The following is a 17,267-nucleotide window of genomic DNA, read 5'->3' on the forward strand; positions in this document are numbered from 1 at the left end:
TGTGTGCCAGGCACTGTACTAAGCACTCCATGGGACTAACTCACTTCATCCTCATTGTCATGACAGAAATAGTCTACCCAACTTACAGGGGACAACTGAGGCCAGGCACAATGGCTCACACCTATAATCCCAGCACTTTGGGAGGCCAAGGCAGGAGATTGCTTGAGACCAGAAGTTTGAGACCAGCCTGGGGAGACCCCATCTCTACAAAAAATTAAACAGTTAGCTGGGTGTGGTGGTGCATACTTGTGGTTCCAGCTAGGCAGGAGGCTGAGGAGTGAGGACCACTTGAGCCCCAGAAATTAAGGCTGCAGTGTGCTGTGATTGTACCACGGTACTCCAGCCTGGGCAACAGAGCAAGATCTTGTCTTTAAAAAATAAATGGGCTGGATACGGTGGCTCATGCCTGTAATCCCAGCACTTTGGGAGGCTGAGGCAGACAGATCACAGGGTCAGGAGTTTCCCAGCTACTCTGAAGGCTGACGCAGAAGAATCGTTTGAACCCAGGAGGCGGAGGTTGTGGTGAGCCAAGATCGTACCACCGCACTCCAGCCTGGGCAACAGAGCGAGACTCTGCTTCAGAAAAAAAAACAAAAACAAAAACAAAAACAGCAGGACACCTAGTACAATTAGAATTTCAGATGAGCAACAAATACATTTTTACTATAAGTACATCCCAAATACTTGCTAAATCTGGTAATCCTACACCCAAGGCACTGGCTCACCCACACCGAGAAACCTTGCAGTGCCACACAGCCACACCAAGCTCCCACACAGACCTTGGTCACTCATGCTCCTAGGGAATGCATATACAAGCACCCAAGTCACAGTGGTGTGTAAGCTGTCACTCACACACGGCTCTGCACACCCTCTCTAGGGAGAGGCACTGGGCCACAGCAGGCACCTTTCACACTCTGTCTCACCTTCGCAACCCCCTCAGGCAGAAGGTCAGGCAGGGAGCATTAGCCCCTTTGGACAGATGAGGAAAATGAGGCCCAGCAAGAGAACAACCTACCCCAGGTGTCCCAGTGTGTGGTCCCTTGGTATGGAAGTTGGGCTATACCTGGGGCCATGCTATGTCACTGGGTAGGTCTAGGCTCCCTGAGCAGGCCCACAGCACCCAGGCTGCAAAGCCTCCCAGAGGACCCCCTTCCTTGGGAACATTAACAGCCTATGGTAGGCTTTGGGGCCGGCCCCCCAACTTCTCCCATCACCCAAGAGGTGACCCTGAGCCTTCCCTAGAGACCCCACCAGTTCCAGGAGGTAGAAACTGTCCTGAGTCAGGACACTGAGGGCCCAACTTTGAGATAAAAAAGGAGAAGAAACCAAAAGAAGGAAGTTGTGTGGGTTGCCAGAAAAGGAGCTGTGGTCCCAGGACTGGAGTTCTGCCCACCTGGGCGGAGGAAGCCCTAGACAACCTTGTCCTTCCTGCAGACACGAGACACGGATGCCTCCCCCAGACCTGGCTTGAGCACAGAGCTGAAGGGAGGGCCTGGGGTTAGGCAGATGGATCAGGTGCCTATGACAGGAAACTCCAGGGCTTTTGGAACAACGCATCGACCCCACAATCGAACTGAGTTCCTGCAGGCGGCAGTACCCAATAGACATCAACAGTGGGAGGACCCAGCAGGCAGAGCGGGGCGTGGCCATCCGGACCTCCGACCCTCCCGAAGGGGAGTCCACCTGGTTCTGCTCCAGGCCCTGCTCACCTCTGACAAGCCTCTGGCCCTCTCTAGGCCTGTTCTCCTGTCAAGAGGCCTCCCTGCCTGCTGGGGACTCTGTCAACTCTGAAGTCCTATGTAGCGGTGTCAGTAGGGACTGCAACTAGACTTTTCCCTCCCCTGAGCGTAGGGGAGGCAGCAGTCCCTGCAAGGCCCAGAGGGCAGCTCCCAGGGTTCAGAGATACTGGGATCAGAGGATGGGGTGGGGAGAAGGATGGAAGAGGAAGCAGGATAGATGCCACAAAGTTCCCTGCTCAGTGGTCTTGTATAATGGCTTGGGCTAGGGAGCCAGGCCGTATGGGTTAAAACTGCTTACTTAGTGGTGTGTGGTCTGGGACAAGTTACTTAGCCTCTCTGTGTCTCAGTTGTCTCATTTCCTTTTTTTTTTTTTTTTTTGAGATGGAGTTTCGCTCTTGTTGCCCAGGCTGGAGTGCAATGGCGCGATCTCGGCTCACCGCAACCTCCGCCTCCTGGGTTCAGGCAATTCTCCTGCCTCAGCCTCCTGAGTAGCTGGGATTACAGGCACACGCCACCATGCCCAGCTAATTTTTTGTATTTTTAGTAGAGACGGGGTTTCACCATATTGACCAGGATGGTCTCGATCTCTTGACCTCGTGATCCACCCGTCTCGGCCTCCCAAAGTGCTGGGATTACAGGCTTGAGCCACCGCGCCCGGCCTTTTTTTTTTTTTTTTTTTTTTTTGACAGAGGATCTTGCTCTGTCACCCAGGCTAGAGTGCAGTAGTATGATCATAGCTTGCTGCAGCCTCGAACTCCTGGGCTCAAGTGGTCCCCCCATCTCAGCCTCCTACTTAGCAGCTTGAACTACCAGCCTATGCCACCATGCCCAGCCAAGTTTTAAATTTTTTGTAGAGATGGCATCTCACTGTTTCCCAGGCTAGTCTTGAACTCCTGACCTCAAGCAGTCTTCCCACCTTAGCACCTCAAAGCACTGGAATCATAGGTGTGATTACAGGTGTAAGGCACTGTGCCCTGCTGGCATCTTGTATTTTATCTGGCAATTCCACTTTGGTGCTGTGTGTGGCCCAGCATGACCAAGCGTGTGTACCTGCATAGAGCTGGCTCTATACCGAGGTGGAGTGCTTCATGTGGGACTGTGACAGGATATCAGGCAGAGTGTGGGTGGGGTGACCCTGACCCGCACTGACTTTGAGGCTGTGCACTACAGTGTGGCTCCTGAGGCTCCAGCAGCTCCCCAAAGGCAGGTGTGGGCTGTTTGCTCAGTGAAGCCCAGCAAGGGTATGAGACCCGCCCTGGGCAAACACTTAGATCCGGCTCCAGGTGGGCCTGGGTTGGAGCACCTATTGCCACTGTGAAGGACACATCCCTCTCAAGGCCAAGCCAGCCCTGGGGGCCTCTTGGTGCTGCACATGTTTTTTAACTGGAGTGCTCTGGTACCATCTCAGCTCACAGCAGCCTTGACCTCCCAGGCTCAAGCCATCCTCTCGCCTCAGCCTTCTGAGTAGCTGGGACCTCAGGCATGCACCACCAAGCCCAGCTAATTTTTAAATTTTTAATAGAGACGGGTTTTCATCATGTTGCCCAGCCAGGTCTCGAGTTCCTGGACTCAAGCAGTCTGCCTGCTTTGGCTTCCCAAAGTGCTGGGATTACAGGTGTGAGCCACCACGATCAGCCCGCTGCACCCTTCTGAGGGTCTCTGGAACCTCTCCTCCATGCCCTGCTTCCTGGGTGACATCACACAGGTCACTGCCTAATCTTCTAGAACAGTGCCCCAGGACACTGCCTTGTTGCCCTGGACAACTTGGGAATTTGCTCCATCAAAACTGGCGGGCAGGGTTACCCCTGGGGAGGGGGTGGGGAAAAGGGGTACTGGTGGGACCCTCTCATCTCCCAGAGGGGAGATCAAGGCAGCCATCATCTGTCTGACTAGATGGTGAGTAGGGGTGGGCGCCCTGGAGCAAGGCTAGACTTTCCCGCTCCTCATTGTCCAGGACACTGGGCAGGTTGGGGAGGCACCAAGGGAGGCTGACTCTTGAGGCTGAGAGAGGGCAGTGGCTGTGTCAAGGTCACCAGCAGGCAAGTGGAAGGTGTGGTATGTAATAGGAGTGGGAGGAGCAGGAGCCTCAGGTTAAGAGCTGAGAGACCTACCTAGGTTCTTATTCCTTTCTTTTCCTTTCTTCTTCTTTTTTTTCTTTTTTTTTTTTTTTTTTTTTTTTTGGTCTTTTCTTTTCTTTTTTCGAGACAGTCTTGCTCTATTGCCCAGGCTGGAGTGCAGTAGCCCAATCTCTGCTCACTGCAACCTACACCTCCTGGGTTCAAGTGATTCTCCTGCTTCAGCCTCAGCCTCCCAAGTAGCTGGGACTACAAGTGTGTCCCACTATGCCTGGCTAATTTTTGTATTTTTAGTAGAGATGGGTTTCACCATGTTGGCCAGGCTGGTCTCGAATTCCTGACCTCAGGTGATCCACCCGCACTGGCCTCCCAGAGTGCTGGGATTACAGGCGTGAGCCACTGCATCCAGCCCCTAGGTACTTATTTCTGCTTCGTCCCTGCTAGCAGGACCTTTGTGTCTCTATTTGTACAGAGAGAGGGTGGGGCCAGATGCCCTTAGTCTGAGGGGTCTTTCGTTCTGCTGTGGGGAGTTGAGGGGAGTGTTAGGGACCAGGTCATGGGAGGGCTGACTCCAGACAGGTGCTCTGACTCCTCTCCCAACAGCAGTGAGCGAAAAGTTTGGTGTGACTCTTTCCAAGTGCTCCCTTCCCGCATTCCAGGACTCTAGGTCAGTCCCAAGTTACTGGAGTCCCCTTATGGCTTCTGATTTGCTGTGTGATGCAGGAGTGCCCCTGTGCCTCCCACAACCTCAGCTGCTCTGTCTGCAAGGGGCACGTGTGAGAGCCAGGCCTGCCCAGTGCCCTGCGTAATGATGCTTCACATTCCCACACTGCTTCTCAGTTTGCCAAGCACCTGCTCGTACACAGTCTCACCTTCTATACCTACTCTGGCTCCTGCTGTCTGTGATGCCCCATTCCGGAACTGGGATCCAGAGAGCAGCCAGATCTGGAGTCTCGCCTGGGGGCTCAGAGAGGCACCTTGATCCCACTTCCTGTGGAGGGACCCCGATCTGGGGCAGGGGACTGCAGTGGGCAGAGCTTTGCCAAAACTCTTTCCATGAGAATCAAATCTTGCCAACCATCATGTCAAGATGTTACCTTAACACTTTTTGTTGGAACCATGTATTTTTGGGCAGTATATTCCGCCCTGCCCCGCCTACCCCCACCAGTTATATTTTTAGTTACTTATCTGGAGGTGAAACTGGCACATATACAACTCTTTTCCCTGCCACAATTCTCAGAGGATAGGTAGGTATTATTATTCCAGATGAGGAAACTGAGGCTCAGAGAAGGCCTGTCACCAGCTTCTGGTTGACACAGCTAGGAAATGATAGGGCCAGGATTTGAACCCAGCTCCACAGACCCTTTGTGCTGCCAGGCTGTGGGTCCTCTCCAGAGTACTCTTCCAGAGCCCCTCCAGCCCTTCTGGGCTCATTCTTTTGCTCTGGAGCATAGGGGGCCTTTCTCCGCTGCTCAGGGGTGTTTTGAGAAGGATATGAATCGGCTTTGTCACATATTAGAGGTTTTCATGAGACCCAGAACCAGAGATACTGAAATTCCTGGGAGGGGTGGCATTTGCAAGGGTAAATTAATGATGAGTAGAATGAGGCGGTACCCTTCTACCCACCTCCTGGTGAAGTAGCTTGGCCTAAACCTAGGACCCAGGGATGAGCCCAGGGGTGCCAGGTCACCCACCTTTACTGACCCAAGATCCAAAAGAGTCTTCTGTGTTTGGATCTGAGTGATGGTTTGGCTCTTGCCATCTGCACCTCCCTGAGTTTTTCTCTCTCTAGCAGCTCTCTAGGGTGGGGAAGTCCTTCTGTCAGACTGCCCTCACTGCTGCCTCCTGTCACTAGGCCTTGTCTTTTTCATCCTGGACTGGATGGTGGGTATGAGAGGTTTGCTGCTCTGGTGCCTGCTGTCTGCTGAGATGTGTTTTATTATATGCAGCCCTAAAAAGGCAGGAGCCACCAGGCGAGTTCTGCCACCTCTTTTCCTTATGGCAGATCCAAGAGGATACAGTTTACAAAGCAAAGCTGGCTTTGGCTCTACTGGGGTCCCCTTTGGGTTTTATCTGACACCCACACTGCCTGGGTGTCCACTGCTGAGGCCTGGAGAGGGGCAGTGACCTGCCTAGAATCGGGCTAGAGGCAGAGGAGGTAGATAGCAGAGAGTCAGTCATAGCCTGGGCGTCCTGAGCCCAGAGCCAGCCCCCTGCCACCCACTCATTCCCAGACACTTTTCAGGAGTGTGGTTTAGAAGGGATGGGGTGATTATCTGACTGTGCCTCCCACACTGCAGATGGGAGGCCTGGAGATCTAAGGTCATTCACACAGGCCTCATGAGGACCTGCAGCACACTGTCCAGGATTCACTTTATAGGATGCCCTTCAGGGTCACTTGCCACCATGGCTCCTCCCTGCTCACCCCCACTCATTTTTAAAATGTGGCCTAATTTACAAACATCTCGGTGGTGCTTTAAGCACTTCAGGAAGAAACACCTCTATTTGTGAAGCACCGTGACAAATCCTCGACTCCTCATTTTTTTCTTAGCACATTTAAGAAAAGCTGTTCCATCCTAGAGCTCTAGGCTTGTGAGGCTAGGAGGCAGCTTAGGGTTATCCATTCTGATTCCCTCCTTCTGTAAGTGAAAAACTAAGGGCCAGAGGGGAGGAGGCAGCAGGGCACAGACAGGAATGGAGGTGGGAGGAGGCTGAGGTCCTCGTGCTGGTCAGGATGACCCTGGACTCGCCGACACTGGCTAAGTGATGGGTTCTTGTTGGGCCCTGTTAGTTGCTAATCCACAGGAGCTCACCATAGTCACTGGGACAGACTGCCACACTCACCCTGGGCTGGCCTCAGAGAAGTTGAGCTAGTGGCCTCAGTTCACACAGAGCAGATGGAGGTAGAGCTGGCACTAGGACCCAGGGGGCAGGGGGGAGCCTCCCAGGCTGGAAGGGATGGCAGGAGGGCTGGTGCAGGTAGCTGTGGAGCTCTGGGCAACTCTGCCTGGGGAGGTAAGAGAGCCCAGAGCTCTAGGCCAGATGCTCTAGAGAGCCTCGTCTAGTCCATAGGAGGCGTATGTCTGTGCGTGTGCGTGTGCGTGTGTGTGTGTGTGTGTGTGTGTGTACAGGCGCGTGTGTGCATACTGAGAAGGGGTGCTGGTGGCCAAGGCCCAGAGTGTGGGGCCGTAGGGGGTTCCAGTTCAAGGTCCCAGGTAGGAGTGAGACTGGGGAGGAGATTTTGCCCATGTCTGGCCAGCCTGTGAACCTTGAGCCTTGTGGGTTGGATGGGCTTCCTGCTGGGTTTGCACATCCCACTGGGAATGGGGTTGGGTGTGTGTAGGCGTGGTGTGCCTCTAGCTTGGTGGGGGATGCAAGCTATGGGCATCTCTGAGCTGCTGTGGGGCTCTCAACCCTGCGAGTTAGTCTCTTGATTGTCATGGGGGTGTGTGCCCATCTTTGGATCTCTGGGGTATTGCGTGGGGGCATCTCTGGGTTGTTCTGGGGACAGCGTGCCTGTGTGTAAATACTGTAGGTTGTTGTAGAGGTGTGTACTTGTGAATATGGGAGGTGGTGGAGAGAAGGGGTTCACAGTTAACTTCCAGAATTCCTCTTCTAGCACCTCGTGGCCCTTCCTCGCAGAGCCCACTCTCTCAGCCTCTCCTTACCCCGTCCCCGGTCCCCGCTGAGGACCGGCCCCTCGGGCGCCGGATCCCCTCCCGGGGCGGCGGGGGCTGGCGCTAGGACCCTGCGGGGCGGGGCGGGGCGGGGCTCGGAGCTCCGTCAGCTTCACCTCCGCAGCCTGGAAAATCCCGAGCCGCGGCCGCCGAGCCCCTGAGCCCCCAGCCTAGCCGGAGGGGCGCGCGGGGCGGGGGCCCGGGGCGGGGCTGGGCGACAGGACCCACTGCTCCTCCCCTAGAGCCCCCTCGCGGCCCCGGGTCGCCGGGGCAGCTGCGGCGGCGGCGCTCGCACCCCGGCCCCGGCGGGCCCCGGCGGAGCGTCGGGCACAGGTGAGCAGCCCGGCCCGGAGGGCGCCCCTCCCGCCCCGCGCCCCGCGCCCGGCGCCCCGCGCCCCGAGCCCCGCGCCCCGCACCCCGCGCCCGGCTGCGAGTTAGTTGAGCAGGTCGCTCCGCGGGCGCCGCCGCACCGTCCCTCCCCTCGGGTCCCGACGGGCGCCCGCGGGCCACCGCGCCCCTTACACAGTCCCCACGCCGACCCCAGGGGGTCTGGGGTACTCCTCCTCACGGGGCCCCGAGGCTGTCCAGCGCCCGTCTGCCTTTCCCCGGGGTCAGCCCCTGCCTCCCTCGAGCTCTCCACCCGCCAGGACCCCGGACAGCCCCACCCGCGCCCCCAGCGCACTGATCCCGTCCTCAAACCGGTCTTGCAGGTCCCAGGAAGGTGGCGTCAGCATCTGCAGCCGCGTCGACGTTGTCGGAGCCTCCGCGGAGGACCTAGGAAAGCCAGACTAGGACCAGAGCCCTGGGCCTCCCCACACTCCCCATGGAAAAGCCGGCGGCCTCCACAGAGCCCCAGGGGCCTCGGCCGGTCCTGGGCCGAGAGAGTGTCCAGGTGCCCGATGACCAAGACTTCCGCAGCTTCCGGTCAGAGTGTGAGGCCGAGGTGGGCTGGAACCTGACCTACAGCAAGGCTGGCGTGTCTGTGTGGGTGCAGGCTGTGGAGATGGATCGGACGCTGCACAAGATCAAGGTAGGGTTGCCCGCTATACCTGCAGCCTCCACTGCACCCTCACTGCCTCTCCCGGAGTCTCCTGGTCCTCTCTCTGGGCTACAGACACCCGGCTGTGCATCTGGGCCCAGAGAAAGTCTCCTGCCAGGGACCCGGAGGAGGCACAGTCGGCTGGGCCAAGCCCCATCACACAGATGGGCCAACAGAGGCCTGGAGAGCAGGATTGACTCACCCTGGCTCTCTCAGCTGGAACCCAGGCTTCTGCATGCCCCTGCCTGCCCCAGGGAGCTGGGCTGCTCCCAAGCCTATCTAGGAGAGTGGTCTCCCTCAGGGAGCCCTCTGCCTGGGAAGCCTGTACCTGGTTCCTGACTTGAGTTACCCCAGGAGGGAGACTGGGCCCTTCTCTCTCTGATTCCTGGTTCTCTCAGCCTGAGCAGGTCTCCTTCTCTGGTTTCTTCACCCTAGGGTGCCCAGGACCTGATTCCTTCCTGCCTAATGCTCTGCCCTTGCTCTTTCCCTTCCCTCCCTCCCTGGCTGCTCCCTGAGCCTCCTGCAGGGACTTAGGATTGTGGCTGGCAGATCCTGAAGGCAGGGCTCCCATTCCCCAGCCTTTCACAGAGCCAGGCTGTAGGTGGGCTGCAGGAGGAAGGGAGGAAGGGGGCTGGGGTCAAGGGAAGCCAACACAGGAGGCAGTTGCAGACACATCTGCGGCTCACAGCTATCTCCCCTGGTCCTCCCAACCCCACAATTCTCCTCTTTGCAGGGCAGGCTTGGGGTTTGGGACCCTGGGAACCCATCTCCCCCAGGGGACCAGATGGGGCAGGGGCTGGTGAAGACTCTGGTTTAGAGGCCTCAGTAGCCGCCCCAACACATCTGGGCTTGCTGTGGGTGCTACATTTCCAGGGCTGGTAGGTCTCCCTGCAGTGGGCTCCTGGCAGTAGACTGTGCCCTTCGCCTCCCTCTTCTTTTCCTTCTCCTTTCTGCTATCCTCCTGGAAATGTGGAGGAGTCCACCTTCCTCTTCTGCCTGGGACCTGGTCTCAGACTTAGTTCAGGCATGTATCTTGGCCTCACACCAGGCCCTCAGAGGTCTGACCTTTCGCCTCTGACCCTGAGCCCTTCTGTCTCACTTTGTCTTAATCATTTATATATAGTTCTGTCCATCCCCACACAATTTTCTGCTTCTCCCTTTCTGCCTTACCTTCTCCCCTCTGACTCTGTCTGCATCTTGGCCATCTGACTATCTTTGCCTCAGAGTTTCCATGTGAGTCTCCCATTTTGGGATTCACTGCCCAGAGCTCAGGACCCTGACTTGTGTCTAAGCCTGAGGAGCAGGGAAGGGGAAGGCAGCTGGCATGTCCCATCCTTTTTTCTTCTTTTTTTTTTTTTTTTTAGAAGCCTTGCTCTGTTGCCCAGGCTGAAGTGCAGTGGTGAGTTCTCAGCTCACTGCAGCCTCCACCTCCCGGGTTCAAGTGATTCTCCTGCCTCACCCTCCTGAGTAGCTGGGACTACAGGTGCACACCACCACGCCCAGCTAATTGTTGTGTATATAGTAGAGTCAGGGTTTCACCATATTGGGCAGACTGATCTCGAACTCCTGACCTCAAGTGATCTGCTGCCTCAACCTCTCAGGTTCTGTCCTCTTTGCCACCCAGTATCCAACACAGATTTAGCAGGATATTGGTGGAAGGGAAGGGGAAGGAAAGAATGAAGGAAGAAACGGAATGAAAGGTGAGCAAGGGAGTTCACAAGAGCCTGACTGTGACCTTCGAAAGGCTTCAGGCTGGCAGTGCACATTGGGGGAGAAGTGTAGTTTCCCCATCAAGCTGGCACTCTAGAAAGTCAGGGGAGGAGGGGTCTGAACCGAGGCCAGTACTCCCACCCTCTGTGTCAATAGGGCGGAGCTACCTCCTCCATCTGGCTTGGTTAATGAATAAACGCTGCCCAGCCCAGGCCTAGAATTGGTGGGTCTAGGGGCCAGGCTGACTGCAACAGACCACTCGTGGCCAGATCAGACTTGTCTGGTGGCCTTTCTTGTGGGTGGTGGGGACTTGGAAAAACTGGGCTGTTATCTTCTGGACAGGCATACACCCTCCTGGGAAGCCAGGACCCAACTTTCCTTTTCTTTCAGACTAAGCAGATGTTGGAAGTGCCAAAGGGCCCTTGGTAATCCCTATGTCATACCCCTCCTGCCCCTGGGATGCAGGCAAGGATATTGGGGCTCAGAGAGGGGCAGGGACCTGCCTAGGGTCACACAGCTGTCTCAGCAGAACTGGGCCTGGAACCCAGCCTCTCGGCCTAGTCCTCCTTCTTTGCTTCTCCCTGCAGGCCACCTCCCCAGCTTTGCTCCCCACAATGGAGAGAGGGTGGGGAGAGGAGGTGAGCAGAGCCCAGATCTAGGAAGGAGGCTGGGACCCTGGTAATGGGCACCCCAAGGTGCCAGCTCCCCATTCCTGAGCCTCTCAGCATAGCTAGTTGGAGCTCTGGGAGATGGATGGAGACTTCTGAGCTTCCCATCCCCAAGATTCCAGGACTCCCAGGTTCCATGCAGATAATCCCATTTCTGATAATGAGAGCGAGCCCCTACTCTGAGCCAAGCATTTCTCCTCCTCATCTAATTTACCCTGAGGCCAGTCAGTCTTGTCTCCACATTACAAAGAAACTGAGGCTGAGTGAGGTGATGTTATTTGCCTAAGGTCATGCTACAGCTGAGGCAAGAGTGGAACCCATGCCAGCCTGGCTCCAGAGCCCCTGCCCCTCTCTGCACGGGCTTGCATCTTAGTCAACACTGTGGCCTTTAACCCCATCAATAACTCTTTGAAGGCCTGGAGGACGCGGTGTTCTCATCTTCCTATTCTTGTTTGATGGATGAGAAAGCCAAGGCCCACAAAGGGGGGTGGCTTGCCAAGGTCACTCAGTAGATCTGGAGCCAGAGTCTCCAGCAATGACTGGATTGGTTGCTCTAGGAGGCTGGGACTCAACTGCAGGTGTTTGCTGAGTTTTGGCCCCCATCCTCCCTCCCCTCTCCTGCCCCAACTTGCTCTGGGCCTGTCCCCAGAGATAGGAAAGCCAGCTGCCCCCTGGACATGCCCTGTGCTCCTGATCCCAGGGTGGGGGACGGATTCTACCTAGCTATCTACCTAATTCATGTCCTCCTCCTCATCTCTCTTCCCCTTACCTGGGTCCAGAGGTCCCTGGAAGCCACCATGGCTCTGGGCCCAGTAGTTGGAGCCAGGACAAAGGGAAAGGGGCTGTTGGAGGCCACTTCCACGCCTTTCCTCCTCCCTCCCTCCTGGCCTCCAGCCTGACCTGGCCCCAGGGCTGTACTGTGCTCCGAATACTGGAGCAGAGGCAGACACCACCCACCTCCTGAGAGTCCAGGCCCTATCCCAGGGACAGATGCTGAACGTGGATCCTGGGTATAAGACAGGGGGCAGCTTGGAGGCTGAACTCAGGTCTCTCAAAGCCCAGTTCAGCTTCCCCATGGCACCTGTATTGGTGTGGGAAACAGAAGACCAGGATCTTCTATTAGTCATTCAACCAGGGCCAGTGGGTGTCCAGTCCTGGCTGTTGTAAGTGACCTTGGTCACATTCTTGCCCCTCTCTAGGCTGTTTGCCCATCTGTGCCATTGGGTCCTCCTGGCTTTAAGAGCCTCTGAACGCAGCACCCGGGCTGGGGCCCTGGGGGAGAGATGAGGAGCAGACAGACAGACAGACAGCAGAGGACGTGGCCTTCAAGGCCCTGCCCTGGATGTGTACATGCTTGGCTGTCCTTGATGCCTGCTGCATGAGAGGCAGGGGAGACCTAGGTATCTCCTCAGAGGCCTCCAGACCCTGGTGGAGAGAGGACAGACAGTTCCAGGTGACCTCCTACCCACTGCCCAGGCAGCCTGGGGGCAGGAATGAGGCCTGGTAAGAGCCTGGGCCCCTGATGAGAGAGGCCTGGCCCTGGAGCAGGTGTGGGATGGGGTGTGGCTTGGCTGGCCACAGGAAGCTGGGCAGTGAGACCTGTCTCCTCTGACTTCCTGTCCTGCTGCTCCTCCCCCCACCCTTTGGGGAAAGCTCCTGTGGCCCCTCCCAGCACTGTCTCACTGTCCACATACCCCATACCACAGGCTGCCTGGATTCCTGACTTCCAGGCCAGTGCTCAGCTTGTGCCCTTCAGCACCTCTCCTCGCCCTGTGAAATGCCAGATGGCTCAGGGGTCTCCAAGGCCTTCCCACTCTTACCAGTCTCTGGGACTCAAAAGGGTCATGAGGAAGGTGGGGCCAGGGCCACATGCTTTCTTTATGTCTCCTCACTGTGTCTTCCCAACTGTCCTGTGGGATAATTCTCCTTAATCCCATCAAGCAGATGTGGAAACTGAGGCTCAGGGCAGAAATTCACTTGTGCACAGCCAAACAGCCAGGCTTGGCTGAAGCTAGATCAGGACCTAGGTCTTTGGCTTGCCAAGGCTGAGATCTCACCACTCTCCTGGGCTGGGTTATTAACATGATTGGGCCGGGGGGTCTCCCTGTGCTGTGTCATTGTGGGAGGGTACCTTGGAGGGCACCCAGCTGGGCAGGAGTCCAGTCCTCACTATGTGACTTTGGGATTCACATCACCTTTCTGGGTCAGTCTTATCTGCGGTGGCAGGGGCACAAGTTAATCTAGTTTTTTTTTTTTTTTTTTTTTTTTTTTTTTTTTGAGATGGAGTTTCGCTCTTGTCACCCAGGCTAGAGTGCAGTGACGCTATCTTGGCTCACTGCAACCTCCGACTCTCAGGTTCAAGCAATTGTCCTGCCTCGGCCTCCCTAGTAGCTGGGATTACAGGTGCCCGCCACCACGCCCGGCTAATTTTTGCATTTTTAGTAGAGATAAGGTTTCACCACTTTGGCCAGGCCAGTCTCAAACTTCTGACCTCAAGTGATCCACCTGCTTCGGCCTCCCAAAGTGCTGGGATTACAGGCCACCTTGCCCAGCCAAGTTAATCTAGTTTTAGGGCCTTGGATTGGGTCAGTTCAGTCTCTAGCTTGGCTCTGCCTGCTTCGGTTGCAGTTTCTCTGTACGGGAAGTTGCTTGGCAGGTGGTTTGTGGAGGCTGTTCTAACCTTAGGCCAGGGTAGGGAAGGCTGCACTGCTGGACGCAGAGTGAGGATGGTGGCTAAGGTCTTGCCAGTCTGCGCCATCAGAATGGTCCCTAGAAGGGGATCCTGAATCTAGGTTTAAGCCTTGAGCTGCCCGACTCCAGCTCTGACTTGGCATAGGGGGAACTGGAAGTTGTTCCAGAGCTGTCCTCAGGGAACAGGCTCCCAGAGAGCATGGCCCCAGGTAGTCAGCATCTAGATTTTGGTTTGGAGGAGCTCAGAGAAGGGAAAGATCAGAGGTAGCTGGAGGTGTTAGGGAAGTCTTCCTGGAGGAGGTGCCTAGGTTAGGTTGAGGATGTTGGGGAAAGAGCACAGGATCCAGAGTCCTGGCTGTGTGGACCTGTGCAAGTAGTCTGTGCCTGGGGTTCAGCTTTCTTATCTGCCCTGCCTGTCTTCAGATACTTCATTCATTCACACATTCAGCAAGCATTCATCGGTAGCCTCTTTCTGTTTGGTCATGTGCTGGAGGTGGGGGACAGAGAGGGCAATCAGATCCAAGCCCTGACCTCAAGGAGCCCCCAGCTGGGTGCTGAGACACTTGTCACAGGAGCGCCGGAAACCCAGCAGATATTGGGAAAAGAGCACAGGACCCAGAGTCCTGGCTGTGTGGCCCTGCACAAGTTGCCCAGGAGTAACTTAAAGTAATACAGAGGGGCTGGGCGCGGTGGCTCAAGCTTGTAATCCCAGCACTTTGGGAGGCCGAGGCGGGTGGATCACGAGGTCGAGAGATCGAGACCATCCTGGTCAACATGATGAAACCCCGTCTCTACTAAAAATACAAAAAATTAAAAACTAGCTGGGCATGGTGGCGCGTGCCTGTAATCCCAGCTACTCAGGAGGCTGAGGCAGGAGAATTGCCTGAACCCAGGAGGCGGAGGTTGCGGTGAGCCGAGATCGCGCCATTGCACTCCAGCCTGGGTAACAAGAGTGAAACTCCGTCTCAAAAAAAAAAAAAAAAAAAAAAAAAAAAAGTAATACAGAGAGGGGCATCTGAATTAGCCTGGGGGGTCAGGGAAGGACTTCCACAGAGGAGGAATGCTCAGGGGATCCTTTAGGAATTGGGTGGGAAGTGAAGATCACAAGTTTGATCGCATCAGGAGCATTCCATACAGAGAAGTAGCTGTGCAAAGGCCCAGAGGCAGATCACAGGGTAGTGCATTCGGATAATGGGAGGTGGTTCAGTGCGGGCTCATAACTCAGGGGGCTGGAGGTGATTAGAGAGCTAGACCGAGGCTCCATGCCTTGAGTCTTAGAGGCCCTGGGATACCAGGGGGTGGTTTCAGACAGGGAGACTGGTAAGGGAGCACTGCTACTGTATTTGTCTGTGCAGAGGTACTGAGGCCCACCTTAAGGCCGAATTGTGAGGAATGGAGCAAGGGATGGAATCCAGAGAGCCTTAGGAGCGATCATGGATGGGATATGATGGGTACAGCGTAACTCTTTGCAATGCACATACTGTGAAGTGTTGTGCAGGCTGGGACGCAGGACGACATGGATGTGCAGCCCCCTGGGTACCTGCGCTAAGCAGGCCGAGGAACCCTTATAGGCTGGAGTGGAGTGGAGGGTGCCTCCAGGCTGTGTCCCTGCCGGGACTATAGGAGCCCTCAGCCCCCAGGCTGGCTCTGTGCCCTCCACACCCAGCTCCCCAGGCTCCAGCTTTTAAACTTTAACGAGCCGCAGCTCAGTTTCCAACCGAGAGTCTTTAAAGTTTCAGGAGATGAGAGAAAGGGAGTCCTGGAGACAGATGGGTTTTCTTTTCTTCCCCTGCATCTCCATGCCTGGCTGGGCCACCTGGAGCCAAGGCTGTGGGTGCTGTTACCCCAGAGGCATGCGCTCTGTGGGGCTCCGGGGCCTCGGCGGGGCTGCTCCCGCTTGTTCCCGAGGAGCAGGAGACCAGGCTCAGGTGCCAGGTTGCCACTGAGGATAGATGGGGATAGAAACCTTATTTCAGCCCTGACCCCTCACCTTTGCCCCTGACTGGGCAGATGGTCGTGCTCTGGCAACAGGTGGGGGAAAGCAGCTCAGACCAGGTGTCAGGCTTGAGGCAGCCCCACCCTGCCTGCTGCCTCCCTTCATCCCCTCTGGCACGGCTGGGCTGGCTTTGATGCCCTGGGGCCCCTGGAGACTCAGAAGCATGGGCAGCAGAGGATCCCATGCCAATCACAGTAGATTCCTGTCACCTGTCATTAAAGAGAGCCTTGTTCGGGTGGCACAGGGCAGCTGGAGCTGTTCTCTGGGGCTCTAGCATAACCGTTGCCTTCCTGCCCCTCAGCCCAGGCTCCCTGAAGGCAGGTACTTGCCGCCTCTGATGCTTCTCTGGAATCCTATGTCCTGGGCCAGTGAGCAACGTCTGCACATATATACTGCCTCCCACTGCCCCATGGGAAGTAGGGGGTGACTGCCACCTCTGCTCTCCCCTCTGGTGCCTGAACCATTTACTCATCCTTGAGTTTTGGGCAATAACTTCTATCTGCCCTGGTTTCCTGAGATCTCCTCCACCATCTCCTGCCCCTGCTCACCATCTTTGGACCCTGCCAGAGTGGCTGGGGCCCGGTACTTTGCCAGGGAGGTGATGGGTCTTGAGGTAGAGGCCTGATAGCCAGAAGGATGGTGTTCCCTTGTGTCTCTCCACTTGCAAACATGCATACATTCATTCATTGCTTCAGTATGTTTATTGAGCACATACTGTTTCAAGGATTGTGTCATATCTAGGAATTTAGGGGCAAACCACACAGATCAGACCCTGCTGTTGTGAGTTTTACAGGCTGACGGAGTGGCAAGCAAAATAGAAGCAAACAGCTAAATAAGACACCAGATGATGGTTATGTATAAGGAAGAGATAATATGATAGGGATCGAGGATTCTGTTGGGGACTTTGTGTGTGGAGCTGAATTGTGGGTGATGGTGTGTGTGGTGTGGCCCTTAGTCTGGCAGACTCTGCGCTCCTCAGGGGCAGGTTCCGGGTTCCCCATCTCCCCCTTCCCACTGACCTGACAGCTCTGGGACAGGGGCCTGAAAGGGGTCAGTCAATCTGTGTTGAAGGTATGTGCGCCTGTGCCTGTGAGTGTGAGACTCCGTGTGTGTTTCTGCGTCTGGCGTTACTCTGTGTGTGAGTCACACCCCCTCACTGCAGAAGCAGAGTTGTCTGTGATCCAATTATGTCTCCTCAGCTGTCTCCTGGCAGCTCCCGCCCCTGGCTCGGCTCTGGCTGTGCCGTGGTTTCCCCTTCTGAAGCTGCCTGTGCTGCCTCCAGGGGCCCCAGGGCATCAAGGCCAGTCCAAGCATGCCAGAGGGGACAGAGCGAGGCACCAAGAGGGGTGCGGCTCCTTAAGCCTGTCTGTGGGTTTCAGGGTCTTCCCTTTGGGATGTGTTTTCTATCCATCTCTGTTCCCCTGTCCCTCAATGGCTACTGCCAATGTCCTTTATGTCTCTCCTGGCCACTTTGTTCCTGTGTCTTAAGGTCATTCTGTCCTTAACGTCTCTACTGGTCATGCCGTTCTTTTCCCAGTTGTTTATTCATTCAACAAACCTCTTCTCATGCCTCCCACCCATCCTGCCAGCCACCTGGAGATATCAGACCTGGGTCCTGCTCTTAAGAGACTCTGGGCCTCGTGGGGAGACACATGGAAACGGTGATAGCCTT

At 56.0% G+C, this 17,267-nt stretch overlaps 1 protein-coding gene across 1 annotated transcript in view; it reads left to right on the plus strand.

Moving 5' to 3' along the window:
* The window catches only part of STARD10 (StAR related lipid transfer domain containing 10), a 40,169-nt gene that overhangs the window by 4,339 nt on the left and 18,563 nt on the right, over positions 1-17,267 (plus strand). Inside the window, 1 exon segment of the mRNA XM_074400968.1 lies at positions 8,202-8,521. Within this exon segment, the coding sequence (XP_074257069.1) occupies positions 8,202-8,521 (320 nt within the window).

This window comes from Saimiri boliviensis, chromosome 6, assembly GCF_048565385.1.
Source record: "Saimiri boliviensis isolate mSaiBol1 chromosome 6, mSaiBol1.pri, whole genome shotgun sequence".
In the NCBI taxonomy this organism is placed as follows: Eukaryota; Metazoa; Chordata; class Mammalia; order Primates; family Cebidae; genus Saimiri; species Saimiri boliviensis.